Source organism: Emydura macquarii, unplaced genomic scaffold, assembly GCF_026122565.2.
Source record: "Emydura macquarii macquarii isolate MOO-44397 ecotype Brisbane River unplaced genomic scaffold, CSIRO-AGI_Emac_v2 contig_3477, whole genome shotgun sequence".
Taxonomy (NCBI): Eukaryota; Metazoa; Chordata; order Testudines; family Chelidae; genus Emydura; species Emydura macquarii.
Window position 1 is genome coordinate 2061199 of NW_027133614.1, and position 15413 is coordinate 2076611.

General features: G+C 45.6%; 1 protein-coding gene across 1 annotated transcript; it reads right to left on the minus strand.

Annotated features, from left to right (window-relative positions):
• Nucleotides 1-7095: 7095 nt before the first annotated feature.
• On the minus strand, nt 7096-15066 carry RGS16 (regulator of G protein signaling 16). Its single transcript, XM_067535076.1, has 5 exons — nt 14949-15066; nt 13000-13101; nt 12141-12202; nt 10039-10205; nt 7096-9720 (listed from the first exon to the last, which is right to left on the minus strand). Exons 1-5 carry the CDS (start codon nt 14990-14992, stop codon nt 9520-9522), a joined length of 576 nt encoding a protein of 191 aa, XP_067391177.1. The 5' UTR covers nt 14993-15066; the 3' UTR covers nt 7096-9519.
• Nucleotides 15067-15413: the final 347 nt, after the last annotated feature.

Consider the following 15413-nt stretch of genomic DNA (forward strand, 5'->3'; position numbering starts at 1 on the left):
TCTGCACTCCAAGTTCAGAAATCCTGGGCAGAGTTCCAGGCCAACAGTGAGTCTTGGGTGCTCCTCGACGTTTTCAGCACCAGTGAACTTTCCCCAATAAACCCTTCTGGTGCCCTCTTCTGCCGCTGTCTGCAAGCCCACACAGAGCAACAACCTCCCCACTTAGCTAGCCACACCCTCCTTCCTTATTCCCAATGCAAAGTCACAACCCCTAGTACTACTCAGGACCCCATACAGCTCTGGGCAGCAGTGATACTGGGTCCAGCTCCAGTTCATCTGCCGCAGGTGATTACTCCCTAGCACACGCTCCTCCTAGATCCTATGTTGGGGTGTCCCCAGTTGGTTGCTCTGTCTCTCCCAAGACTTCAAGCTGGTTCTTGGCTGCTTCACACAGTGAGGACTTGCTTGCTGGAACAAGCAGACCTTCCTCTTCCTGGAACATTCAGCACTTCCTCTGCCTCAGGGCAAGGTTTTAACGGGGCCATGCTCTGTAAACCCGAAGGGGGTTACACTACAGTAATGAGGGCCATTGTAAGTACCCTTTGAGAGGGAGAGATTGATCAGTTGGCAACCTAGGGTTACCATGCATCTCGGTTTCCCTGGACAGAGCCTCTTTTTTGAGCCTGCTTTCTCTGCCCACGAGGGGTTTTCAAATAACAAAAAATGTCTGATGTTTTTGCAGATCACACAAGCTACAGCTCAGAAAGAGCTTGGTCCACTTCCTGATTGTTCCCTTCCCTGCATCCGCACCTAATTGGTCCATTCCTCTGCAAATCGCAGCTGCCAGATACCGCCCCTTCCAGGGTCTGCCCCCCATCAGTCCAGATTGTACATTGGATAATGTCACAGTGACATTTTATGAAATTTCACAGTTAGAGTAAATTTGTAGGCCTAATTATCACAACAGCATGTGAGACTGAATCTAGTGCTGTATGAATCCAAAGTTTGCACATTCAGTTCTGTTGCTCTAGTTCACTGAAGCTTGCCCCTGTGCCAGAGTGACCCATTGTGTCTCATCAAGATTCTCCCCCGAGGGAGGGTAGGGAGCGTTTGTTTCTATTGGAAGCTCACCAGCAAAGAGAATGCACTGAACTCGTGAATTCCTTACTACCTCATTCGCTCACTGTTCCCAGCTTTGTGGCGTAGTACAGACCCTCATAGCAGCTTTCTACTGTCACAGCCTCCCATTCAGCAACTTTCCACCTTGGGGCCCTGTGCCAAACATAGTGTTAGGAATCCTTCTATAATTTGTCCCCCTATGTGTTTCTACTATAAATGTGTATGTGACTACATGCAGATTGTCACTGTCACAATAACCAATAACAATAAATGTTGATGGGAAAAGGCTCAAAAGGGAGACAGAAAGACTGAATTAGTCTAAACAAAAAGGCCTTCTGCTGTAATTCAAGGGCTGTGTTAAAATCATGCCTGGTAAACAAGAGAAGTGTGGGACCAGAAATCAATGAACCAAAATTGTTGTGTCAGAAATAAGTCCTAATTGGTGGACAAAATAATGAAGGGATGGGATATCCACCCACCACTCCCCTTTTGGGATCACAAAAAGGGACTTTTGGGAGAGAAAATGACAGAGGGATGGACATGAATGCTGGGTGACTGAAAGATGAGAGAAGGGGAAGGAGTGAGCTTCCCCATCATGGCTGCTACCTCCACCTCTTGGGACCCCGGGATCCAGCAGGACACTATTGTGCGTTCTTCCTCCTAATCCTGAGAATGGGCCAGAGGGAGGGAGTCAGATAACATTGCCACCTCCACTGGCTCTAGCTAAATCTTGAATACCATCTGGGAGGTGGGACTTTGTCACACACACACACTCCTTTGTGTGTCCTTTCCCTTTACCACCTTACTTCTTCTTCTTCGCCTTTTTCCTCCTGTCTGCAAAGTGTCTGGCTTAGCTGGCCAAGCCTACACATTTTGCACCACTGCTGTAAGCCTGTGTCCAGAGAGGCAGTTAAAAGCAATCCTCTAAACAGCCCCAACACTGGTACAAGTTTGCCAGGTCTCAGAGTGGCTGATAAGACTGTGTGATATGCCTTTACTTTTCCAGCAGTGAAACTGCAAATGAAAGGTAACACCAAAGACAAAAGCTACATTTTCTATCTTTGCTGTTTTTTATTCTGCCCTTTTGTGTCTGTTTGTCTTGTTTTGTCTTCTGTGAAATGGAATTGCAGTTTAACAGCAATGACTAGGGTGATGTGATGGGTTGTTCATCCCACACTTGCCCAGAAAGCGTTAATGAAGACTAAGAAGGGGGCTGATTAACCCAACCAGCCACAGCTGAGGGGAATCAGGTGGCCAAGTAATCCCCTGATTGAGTGAGGGAGCCTCACTGAGGAGGAACAGCTGGGTTGGGGCTATACAGGCAGGAAATTGGCAGTATGTGGAGGCTATAGAGGAGAAGTCTGCAGTCACTCCCTAGGCAAAGGGAGAGGTATATGGATTATAATGGGTAGTCCACAGTTACTCCCTGGGAGGAGGAAGTTGGAAGGCTGGCAAACCCAAAGAGGGGGGAAGGTAGGAGAAGACTTGGGGGAAAAGCAGTGAAGAATAAGGGTGTAGGCCTTAGCTGCTGACTTGAGGGCCCCGAGCCAGAACCTGGAATAGAGGCTGGGTCCAGGGTCCCCTAGCAGCCACTGGAGATATGGCACAGACCAGGCAGAGGACAGTGGGCTGCCTGGGATGATTTGTTCTGGAAAGACTTTGATACCCCCTAGAAAGGAGAACTACATAGTGACCTGGCTGTAGGGCTGAGTCACCAAGGAAGCTACGGTTCCTGGAGTGAGAGGGGTCCGTAGGATGAGAGGATGACAAAAGAGATACTACCAGAGGAGGGAGTAATGCCTGGCCAGAGCTAACCCCAGGGTGACCAAGAGGAGGTGCCACCTGTGGTGAGTAAACACTGTAACAGGAGACCACTCATGCATTCCTGGAAAACCGGACATTCTGGTACTTCCAGAAATGGGGGGGCCTGCTCCCAGCAGTGTGACCTTGCCTCCATTGGTGGGACCTTACACATGTGGGGTGTGTGTGCATGTGTGTTCAGTCATGCTACATGGGGGGTGCCATTTGGCAGAGTGTGCCTCGCTGGCGTGACCTTGCATTCACAGTGTGTGTGAGGTCATGCCATGGGGCATGGAGCGATGCGCTTTTCAAAATGGTGTCCTCTGTCCGATACTGGTTTAGTCTCAGTATTGGATGGGGGACACACCACCCAAAAAGAGGACAGTCCAGTTCAAAACCAAACTAGTGGCCTCCTAGCAACAACAACTCCAGCCCATCTGAACTAAGTTTTTTGTTATTTTGCCAAAAAAGGACAATTATTACCATCTTTAATACTCTCAAATGGGGCTGTGTGTCTGAGATGTTGCTCTAAAACTCCCTCCAGTTAAAGGGAAAAGGAACCAGAGATATTGTTAAAATGAAAGCCCTACTTAATACTTCAACTATTTTTCTCCTTTTCTATCTCTTTAATAAAAGGTTAAAAATATGTTTAATGATCTATTTGCCATGGTACTAAGAGGGCTGAAGTTTCTGCATACTAAACCCTGTTTAAAATTGTTTAATGCTGGACAATGATTTGGTCATGGTAACACCTTTTACTCTTTGGGCCTACATACTCTATTTAAATTAATACAACAATGCCCACGCACAAACTCACGTGTGTGTATTCACATGCAAATACATGAATTCAGGCTCTCCTATTCATGCACACAATCTAAGTGCATACAGAAATACAGTAGCACCTCAGAGTTACAAACTGACTAATTAACCACACACCTCATTTGAAACTGAAAGTACGCAATCAGGCAGCAGTGGAGGTTAAAGAGCAAACACAATACTGTGTTAAACATAAACTACTAAAAAAAAAAAAGTTAATAAAAGAAGATTTGACAAGGGAACGAAATTTTCTTTGCTTGCTTCATTTAAATTAAGATGGTTAAAAGCAGCATTTTATTTCTGCATGGTAAAGTTTCAAAGCTGTATTAAGCCAATGTTCAGTTGTAAACTTTTGAAAGACCATAATGTTGTGTTCAGAATTATGAATGTTTCATAGTTACATGAGGTGATCACAACTCTGAGGTTCTTCAAACTGTAGTTTAATACTGATGTACAAATACACATACATAAGCATGCACATACTCAGATGTGTGTATACACAGGCATGTATATATTTGAAGATGCACATAGACATGAGCACCAACACAAAGTCACACCCAGGTGTAAGCAAATACACAAATAAACATGAAACTGTAGACACAGCTGTATATTTGCAGGCTTATAAAACAAGTGCTGAAAGCCAACTCAGGTTTTAAGTAAACAAACATTTGGATTTAGCAAACAACCCTAACTATGACCCCTTTCTGGATCCTTCTCACCCTACACTTGTATCCCTTAGCCAGTCAGCCAGCCTTCCAAACCCAGGCTGTTCCTTTCTGTGCAGTGCCAGTCATCACAGACATTAGGGTGCTGAGTAATGGATATTATACATGGAGTGTAAGAGCTGCCCTCTTGCCCCATTGAAGCCACCATCCTAGGATTACCAACAGTGCTGTCTGCGGGTGGAGACAGTATTCTGGCTTGTCGTCTAATTCAGGTAGCTGCCTCCCAGGCCCCAGCAGTGGGAACTGAAGTTCCGCTGTGGCTGCATTTTCTTTCTCTCCTGCTTTAACTCACTGTTCCCCATGCTGGGGCTGCTCTGCTTCCAGCATTGCCTCTGCTTCTGCTGCATCAGGCTTCTCCTGAGGGCAAGGAAAAGGCAGCTGCCATCAGCCTCATTCTCATGCTGGCACTAACCAGTGCCTGGGATAGAGAGAAAAAGAGAGCTGGGAGAGGGGAGGCAAGGAGAGGAGCCAACAGGGGAAGGAGAGGCGGAGGCAAGGAAAAAGAATACGTCAGGGCTGGGGGCAGGTCTCTGAACATATGGCAGGGCATGGGAGACCCCTGAGGGTACAGGCAGAGAGAACCTGAGGGCTCGGGGAAGAGAGCTAATCCCAGGGCACTTGGGGGAGCAGATGCCAGACCTATCCCTGGACCACACAGGGAAACAACCATGGACTCTTGGTCCCAATGGCCTCCCCCACATCCCAGCCCATGGGCCTTGCCCCAGACCTGCCAAGCACCACGCAAGTGCCCATCCCTTCACTCATTAAGCAGGCCTCGGGACTAGGCGGGACATTCTGTGTGACTGCTCCTCCAGGCCACCGTGGGCTGCTGAGGGGCCTGGTGCCAATGTGGGGAGCAGAGAGACAGTCTCTCCAGTGCTCTCGGTAACCCCTGCTGGCTTTTGGGTGGTGAGTGGGAGGAGGAGGAATAGCCTGAGTGGCTGCACCAGGCTGTGGAGAAGACAGCGGATGGGGCAAAAGGGGACAGGGTAAGCCGGAGGGGCCAGGAGCCCCTTGCAGCTCCTTGGTCACCAGCAGGGGGGGCCAGAACCAGCCTGGGCCTGGTGCTCCCACTAGCCCCCTGGTGTCACTGGACCGTGTTTTGCTAATTGGCTGTTAATGCCAAGATCCCCTGCCTCTCTCTGGCCCTGCTGGCCCCCTCTGCTTCGGGGCCTCATTGTTCCTGCCCACCTGGCTTCCCTCCACACCCTTTCCTGCATCTCTGCTTGCTGCCTTCCTTCCCCCACCTTCCCTTCCATCCATTCCTCTCCCCACTCCCCCATAGCTATCCCCTCCTTTTTATCACTAGGCAGGGTAAACCCACAAACAACATCATCTCTGTGCTTGTTGAGGAGCTAATGAGAAGTGTGCCTGTCACTTCCCCTGCTAACCTGCTTGTACGCTATACCCCTTCCCTCACACCTCATCCCTCCGTGTCTTTTCAGACTGTGGGGCTGGGACTTTGTCTTCCTATAAGACCATACAGCGCCTGGCATGGGTGAGACATTATTGGAATAGAAATAATGAAAGGGGGAGGACACATCCGAGGCAGTAACAAGAGGGCATGGCAGGAAGGAGGAAGGGTTTCAGTTGTATAACCCACAGGGCAGATAGAAAGAAAGAGGGAGACAGACTCTCAGAAGGGGAGTGGGAGAGAAAGATGTGCACATGCCTCACAAAGAAGATGGAGGAAAGACATGCAGGTGAAGCACTATCACAACAAAGATGCTATAAGGGAGAGTGGGTTGACAGTACACCCTCAATCACACCAGCTGGGAGTGGCAGGCCACTTGAGTTCCACCCAAGAAAACTACAAAAGGTATGAGAAGCCAGGGTCTGTTGGGGGGAGTGATTGTTTTGAGAAAGGTCATGGAGTCAGTGGGGGGACCCCTTGCAGTTTTGCAAAATCTTCTGAACTTGAGGCTGCTTATCCAAACCACTCTCAGATTCTGACTTTTTGGGGAACTCCCCTCAATGATTTGATTTGTATTTTTGCAATGTTGACTGTGGGTCCTACATGTCATATGTATCCAAGATCTTTTCCCCAGCTATTTAATTGTACTATCCAGTCAAGAGAGTTCTGGGACAGCGCCGGGAGGAGGTGAATTGGATAGCTCTGGAAATGGGAATGAGAAGGAGCAGGGTGAATGGGAACACGGAGTGGGTGTGAATGATCTCTCAAAAGGGACTGGGAGCGCACGGGTCAGCTCAGCAGAATGTGATGTCTTCAGAACTTTGAGCAAAGGGTGAATTACAGGATCTTTATCCCAAAGGCAAAAATTACATAATGTCCTCCTCAGATCTTAGAAAAGGTCAACATGATAATACAGTTCCCAGGACTAGTAACGTCCTCTTGTGATTTTGTGAAGCACCAAGTAAAGGTTCCCATGGGAACCTCAAAAACAGAAGACTGCGGTTGGGGTGAGGTTTTTTTGCTGGGCACTGATCCTGAGATTTGAGTTTGTTTCTGAGTTTTTTAAACCCAGAGCCACATTTTTTCTGATTCCATGTGAACATTTTTGCCCCCTCCACCTTCCATTTCTTTAGTGTCTCTGCTTCTGGTCGTGTAATTATGTTGTTAAAAACAACATTGTGATTGCCATGTATGATGTCACCGTAACTACAATTTATTTCCCATGATCACCAATAGAAAAGGCCAAAAAAGTGTCATTTAAAAACAAAGACAATGGGGAAGCAGTCTCAATTTTTTTTAATTTTCTAATAATAATCATAATGACATTGTGCTAGCCATGCAATGAGAACAATGTGTATTTCAATACCATTATGAAGCTAGTTCCAGTTGTGAAAATAATAAATATTAAAGCAGCTAGAATCCCCTGAGAACACAGCTGGAACGCACAAAGACTCAGAGGTAGAAGGGAAGGAAGAGGAGGGGAGAATGCAGAAGAGTCCAGTCACTAGTTCTTGTTGAGATTCTCCAAACCCCTGGACAGACAAACTGCAATAAAAGGACACCACTAGTGATCTCTGTGTCCTTACCCAGGCAAATGCTCATGAAAGTCAAGAGGTGGTTCTGGGTAAAGAATGAGTAACAACTGAGTAAGGACCACAGGATTTGGCCCCTGTCAATAAATTGCTGCATGTAAGATCAAATTACAGTGCTGTCTTACTAGGAAACTTTGCTCAAGGCAGGTTTTCAATGACAGTGCTGAAAACACCTGAGTCTGATCTTCACTAGTACTTATACTGTTGCTAGCACCAGTGTAGCTGCACCTTTAGTGTCTGAATAACTATTTAATCTAGCTAACGGATCTGTAAATACCTAATCAGGGTGGGATTCTGAAAATCAAGTCTTGTGCCAGAAGTCTCAGCAAATGAAATGTTCTATAAGCCCCTCAGAGAAGCCTTGGGCAGCAGCTGCTGGTTAAATGTGTTCTTTCACTGTCTGAGAGCTTTACTCTTAACTTCATCTCACAGAACCCTATTTTGTGTGGATCAGTAAATGTCAGTAACCTGCTCAGTATTCTGCCTATTGATTTCAGCATGCAGGGGACTTGAGCCCCAGATTTAAAACCAAGGGAAATCTCCATATTTCCGTTTGCACATTTCATTCAAAGACCTATTTTCCTTTCTCCTTAGGCAAGTGAATGAGAATTACAAATTCTATGAGCCTGTTGAGGGGAGGACAGACATCTTCTCTGCACATCTCCTAATCTATATTCTTCAGGCTTCCTTTCATGGCACTTGAGGCAGAGGCACAGGGAAGGAGACATGGTTTTAGACAACTTCTGTATTTGAAGAAGGCATGTAGAAAGAGGAGCCCCTGCACAGTCACTCATCGAAGGGCACATTTTGCAGGTGCAAACACAAATGATAAGAGTTAGCAGCCTAAATACATGTAAAAATCTGGCCCTTTGAGCCTCTTTTAATATCATTCTCCAATTCCCCACTCATACAATAAATTTACCATGCCTCCACCATCTCCTCTTTCTTCTGAAAACCACTGTCAGTCCTGACCAACTAGGACTCCAAATGTTGCCACTCTTGTGCCTCATCCTTTGATTGTATTGGAGTTCTATCTATCTACCTCTCTCAGGTTTTTATGTAGTGCCTGCCACCGTGGTATCTAACAACTGTGGTATCTACAGTAAATCAGTTGTAAGCTCCTGAAGGCAAGGGCTTATCCAGAGTATGTACTTTGTAAAGTGCTGTGCTCATCTATGAACCTATCTATAACAATAGTAAAAAGTGGGGCATGCAACCCAAGACTGCACACAGCAATCTAGAGGACCAAAACACAAGCTCATATAGTTTATGTGAGGAAAAAATGTCTATGCTATGCTGATGTCTTACTGGAAGGAGGTGTAAAGGAATCCCCCAGAGCATGCATGGAAGAGGGCAGAATAGAACCTGAAATCTCACTTTATCAAAACAAGGTAGATACAGGATTCCTGTGGCTGAAAACCTAAAGTTGTGCTTGCATCTTTATGAGTTGATATGCTGAAAATTCCAGCTGGTGCAAGAACATGCAGACAAGTCTGAGTTTATTGGCCCCAGCACTGTGGAAATTGCAAACTCCTGTGCACTATGTATAGTTTGTTGTTATTTCTGATTTGTGTTGGTACAGAGGCAGGGTCTTGAGATCAGACTGAGGCTTTTTCTTGGGCATACAGACACACACATACACACAAAGTTCAACATCAGAGGGTGGACAGTTTAGGGGGGAATTCAATCTGCCCTGTTTTCACTAGATCCTGCCACTCAGATGCAGCCTCTCATCCAGCTCTCCTCTCTCTCTCTCTCTGCTTGGAGTGCAAGTCTCTTCTTGCACACTTTTTCCCCAGTGCCCATTACTGGAGCGCTTGCTTGCATAAAAGCAACTGTCCACCCATTTCTCTCTTCCAACAGTTCCCATTTCACCGTCTCCCACCCCAGTGATGGGGGACAGGTGCTCCTCGCTTCAGCTCAGTGGTACATGGAAGCTTTTGAGGTCCTGGGGATTCTGATAAGGATAAAATTCCAGCATTTATGCCACTGCTCAGAGCTCTTTCCGCCTCAGTCACTGTTTCTCAGGCTCCTGCCTCCTCTGCTGTACCTTTGCTTCACTATGTGGCTTTTCCCCTCCACCCCCCATTTCTGGCAGTGTAGGTGACTTGGATCAGGTATGCAACCGCTTGCTGGTACTACAGCTGGTGGCTTGCTCCATCAAGTCCTGGTAGGAGGCGGATTTCAGGAACCTAGGATAGGAATCCTTCTCCATCAAGGTGCGGGTTTTTGCCTGTGCAGCATTGAAGCAAGAAGAAGTGGCAGCTGCCAAGTTCTTCCGCGTTATTTCTCTGGTTTCATGGTCAATATTCACCTGTAAGGAAGGACAGGAGACACAAATGTTCATTTGGTGTGGGAACATTGCCGCATGTAGGGCAAAATTATCTCCCCCCATCAATAAAATGGGGACATGATGCCCGTAAATAATATTATTTATGCTTTATTCTGGGAAATCACATGAAGTACATGATGTGCCTTCCATACTAAGAGAACACCTGGGGGGGTGGGTTCTAATTTTCCCATTGTATGAGCAGGGGAAGCATATTAGTGTCACAAAGTTATGTTAAATAAGTGAAACATTTCTCAATTCCGCACACATACCATAAAATGCAAAGCTATAAATAAATCTAACCTCTTTAGGTGCTTCATTTTGAACAAACTCCTTAAAGATCCTGTGGGCCTTGGATGACAGTTTACTTTTTGACCGGGACTTTTTGAACTCCTCACAAGCCAGCCAAAACTCTAGGTTCTCCTCACTGAATTCTGTCTTCAGGAAAGCATGGAATGTAGCCACTCCAGCTGTGAAGGACAAGGAAAATTAGATTTAGGAATGGAAGAAGGGAGAAAGGAAGCAGCTTCATACAGCTTTGGGAAATAAGGAATTCTGCCAGGTTTTAAAGTACATCTTGTTTATTGAGTAATTTTAGCATTATTGAAAAGTGTCTCTCTGGGAGTTCAGGCCATGACATAACAAGATTCCACTTCCCCCTGGACAGATTCTACCCTTTTTAGATTCTGTTTGTTGGCCTCTGGGTTCCAATAAACCACTTTCCCACAGACAAGCATGGAATGGGGCACACCCAGTGTCTCCAGCATGTCTTCTGCATGTCTGACCTTGTGTAATGGTTCTCTAGAGCAGTGGCTCTCAACCTTCCAAACTACTGTACCCCTTTCAGGAGTCTGATTTGTCTTGTGTACCCCCAAGTTTCACCTCACTTAAAAACTACTTGCTTACAAATCAGACATAAAAATACAAAAGTGTCACAGAACACTATTACTGAAAATTGCTTACTTTCTCATTTTTACTATATAATTATAAAATATATAATTATATTGGAATAGAAATATTGTACTTACATTTCAGTGTATAGTATGTAGAGCAGTATAAATAAGTCATCGTCTGTATGAAATTTTAGTTTGTACTGACTTTGCTAGTGCTTTTTATGTAGCCTGTTGTAAAACTAGGCAAATATGTAGATGAGTGAATGTACCCCTGGAAGACCTCTGCATAACTCAGGGGTACATGTACCCCTGGTTGAGAACCTCTGCTCTAGAGTGTATTTTCAGTGGCTTTGGAATAGATAGATTAATCTACAGAGATCTATCTAGGTATTTACATGCCCTCCACGAGTATCTTAAAAGATCTGAGAGTGATGACTTTATTTTTCCTTCTTCTTGGCTCAGTTATACAGGGAACAAATCACAGAAACAGTGCAGAAGCACACACACAGCAATGGCTTATGCTCCATATTCAAGAGAGTCTATGATGTCACAGCTCCAAATGTGCTTGTTAACCTTCAGAATGGGTGACAAAGGCTGAAACAAGGAGCACAACCCAAACTATCCTTAGAGAAGGACATCTCCATGGTGGAGTCATTTCTTTAATGTCAAAAACCTTTTCGGTCCACCTTAGTTTTAAGATTTATCATTTCTAATGTCACTTATTTAACAGTCAATCTCCTGGGCACTGCAGTCATGTAGGAAGGACATACATTTGGGAATCAGGTGCGGATTATCCCTGAAAGGTAATATTGTGTGTGTGTGTGTGTGTACTCTAATACATAGCACAGCCAACACTTCTGCAAATGCAGACAAAGTCTGCATGGCAGGATAGATGTACTTAAATCACACAGAATTAATACTTCTCCACTGCTGGGCATTTCCTACCATTCTAGAGGGAAGCTGTTGAATTCTCCCTCTCAGTCTAAGAGTATTCTGTATGGCACAAATGGTAGCATGGTAGTGCCGCTACCCAACCCCAAAGCTATTGAACAATATAAGTTTCCAGGAGTCTTTACTGAATTAGCCTGAAGGACAATTTAGAGTCCAGGTTTTTTTCCAGGCAACTTGACAAAGTGATACATCTCACTGGCACAACATCAGCATGATAATGTTTATGCCCCAACAACAGGGCATTGCATTATGATGCAATGTCTCTGTGCTACAGAGAGGACCAAGTCTGAAAAATGCTGGTCATGCAGCAATTCTGTTTGGTTTTTGCGCAGCTTGTTCAAACAGCTATTCACTCCACTGTCCTCCTTGCATCAAAGCAGTGCTCTCAGGAGGGGGAAGGAAGCAGTTCCTAAGGACAGACGTTTCTTTTATTCTAGTCTGAGAATGGGGGGACATTATCTATTATGCCGAACTTCTCCATAGGGTCCCCCCTTTGTCTCTCCTCCCATTCAGTTTAGCGTACTTCCCTCTTATGCTGTCATACAGGAGACTCATACTCACTTTTACTCTTCAGCAGGTGATCGAAGGACTTCCTCCATTCTAGTACGTCCTCTGAGGAGTTTCTGGAGAGGAAAAGTAAAGTTAAGTATAAACTATGTTCTATACGAAACAAACTCTAACAAGTGTTCAACCTGGCCAAATACTCAGAGATAGAAAAGCTTCATGACAGAGGCTACTGGGTTTAGGGGAAGAGGAGAGGATTGCATCACTCTATAAGAAACTAAAGTAGAAGTCCCAGCAATCGCATAATCTCTGGAGTCTTCTCCTTCCTTTCTTTCTCTCTTTCTTTCTCCCTCTCTCTTACTCTTCCAGATGACTTGCCAGATCTTAGCTCCATCGTTTAGCTATGGTTAGTTGTTTTTCTATATATGATATTCAAAAGAGCCAATTCCAGCTGGTACAAGCTCAGAGCTCTTACCCGCTGCGGCAAAGAGTTTGCCTTCAACCATGGGCATCTGGATTCTGGGGTTGACTTGAGTCCAGCAGCTGGTTGGGGGGACTCCAATAATTGGTTAAGTCCACTCTGGTGTCTAGCCTGAAGCTGGGACACCACACTGTTCCACAGGCCACTCAGTCGGGATCCTGTTGTCCCCTCTGGGTTTATGACTAGTAGAGGTGGGTAATAAACATTCCCCTCTGAAAAGTTTGGGGTGGGGCTTAGTGAGTTCTGCTGCTGTCCTGTGCTTTCTGCCTCAGATGGAGAGGGGCATGACCTTTATCCCGTCCCAGGACAGACCTTTGGGGCCCTTATAGCTCTCATGATCCAGTGCTCTGCTGCTGTGCTCTCGTTCCTATGCCCACCCCTTTACAGCAGCAGCGGGCTCTGGGCAGAGTTGGGGAGGTGGCAAGCATGGCTTACCTCGGTTTGGTGCTCTGCTCAGGCTTGGTGAAGCTCTCAGTCTCATGTCCCAATGCCGGTTTATGTAGCAGGATCCCTAACCGACTCTTGAGTTGTTTGGCTCTGAAAGACAGAAGAGAAGCCACTGGGTATAGAATATAGATATTAAGAGGCAAGGAATGGCCACTAGGGGGCAGAGGTGTGTGCTCATCAAACTAAGGGAAGGCCTGTTATTAGGACAGGCTTGTTAGCATGATGTCCTGATGGAGACATAGTTCATGATGGGATTAGCTAGCATTCTCTCTGAATCCAGCATGGATACACAGGGCCAAATTCACCACTGACAGAAGCAGGCACAGCTCCATTGACTCAGTGAAGTTTCAGCTCCTTACTCCTGTAATCGGTTTGGCCCATTGTTATCTTTAGTCTTAGTTACTGAGTTCCTATTTATGAATTAAAACCTCAAAACCTTTCTTCTGCAGTCCCACTCCCTACCACCAGAAAACTCTCAGAGGCTCCTTGGGAGATCACGTTTTCTTGTACACACATCTCTAGCATACCCAGATAGAGCATGTACAAAGGTGTTTGCCTCTTCCATGTGCAATGTCGAGGCAGCTGTCTGCTCAATCTGGCCCTATCATTATCCCTCTGGCTTCCTCTTCTCCCCGATGTCCCTTGGACAGTAATATGGGTCAATCTCTGCTCCATCTGCTATCGCCTGACCCTCTTATCCTCAGTATTTTTCTCTTCTGCTCTGGAGTCCGAGGGAAAATAGAGAAACCACTTTCCGCTCAACAGCAATATTGATACAGCTCCCTGCCCTGCTGTCTCTGCCACACAATGCAGACAGCCCCATGCCACAGTGTCTCTGCAACACTACTGAGCTATCTCCGTGCCAAATGGTCTCTGCGACGGAATTGATGCAGCTGCCTGCAGCAGCGTCTCTGCGACAGCAAAGAGACAGCTGCCTGCCACAGCATCTCTGCGACAGTATTGAGGCTTCTCCTTGCCAGTGCATCTCTGCAACAATACAGAGATGGCTGCCGGCTATATCACCTTCTCCCTAGAGCAGTGGTTCTCAATCAGGGGTACATGTACCTCTCAGGGTACGCAGAGGTCTTCCAGTGGGTACATCAACTCATCTAGATATTAGCCTGTTGTAAAACTAGGCAACATAAAACGCACTAGCGAAGTCAGTACAAACTAAAGTTTCATACAGATAATGACTTGTTTATACTGCTCTACATATGACATGTACGTACAACATTTATATTCCAATTGATTTATTTTAATTCTATGGTAAAAATGAGACAGTAAGCCATTTTTCAGTAATTGTGTGCTGTGACACTTTTTTGTATTTTTATGTCTGATTATGTAAACAAGTAGTTTAAGTGAGGTGAAACTTGGGGTATGCAAGACAAATCAGACTCCTGAAAGGGGTACAGTAGTCTGGTAAGGTTGAGAGCCCCTGACCTCAAGTACCATTTCTAGGAAAGGGTACAGATCAAATGTTCTTCATATTCCACTGCTTATACAAGGTGTGTCAGAGAACTGTTATAAAAATAAGCAATTAAATGCAAAACAAGTAGCATTGGACTCTGCCTCGACTTTTACATCATTGTTCATTTTTAAATATGTATGCAGAAATAGTCCTTCTGCTGTCAGGGTGAAGCAAGTTCTGTAATTGAAGGGTATAGCAAGACAAACCTCATGCACTGAAAAAATATAAAAGCAGCATTACCCCTTCATATTGCTCACCTCTACATACCCCTCCTCCCTGGCACTATATTGCTAAACCCTATTGCTTGAATCATTCTTAGCTATGATTAAAACACAGTTTGTGTCCCAGTTTTACAAACAGAGCATCATTGCCAGTGCAAAAGGGGCCATAAGGTCTGGTTCTGAATCTAGTATTTCTTTATCAGCTAGTCCTTTATTTCCCAGAGTCCCAATATTTCAAAACCTCTTACCTTTCCAAACAGCTGGTGGAAAGTGCAGCTAAACCGCGGCACATGTTGAGAACTGGGCAAGCAGGAGGACGGGTAGCTGACAACAGGTTTAGTCCTTGTCGCTGGAATGGAAAGCAACAAGCAGCTGCTGCAGCAACTTGTACTGTAACCTGGAAGCGTGGCCTGAGAGCTCTGCTTTATATCACGTAGGAAGTGGGAGGCATGGGAGGGTATTAGCCACATGCAACTCCTGCCTCTAGCCAATCGAAAGCTCTGACTGCTTAGGTGGGTTTCTTATGTGTGTGTTAAGAGAGGGAAGCGGGGAGAGATTCAGAGCGGTCTTTCAACATCACAATCCTAACCTGTTCCCAGATAACAGGAAAAACAGATTGATTTCCACCTATAAACTATATCTGCTATGTAAACATCAAAAGCAGCTCGCCTTGTGGCTGCTCCTACACTCCCTGCTGTAAAATAAGGTGGATG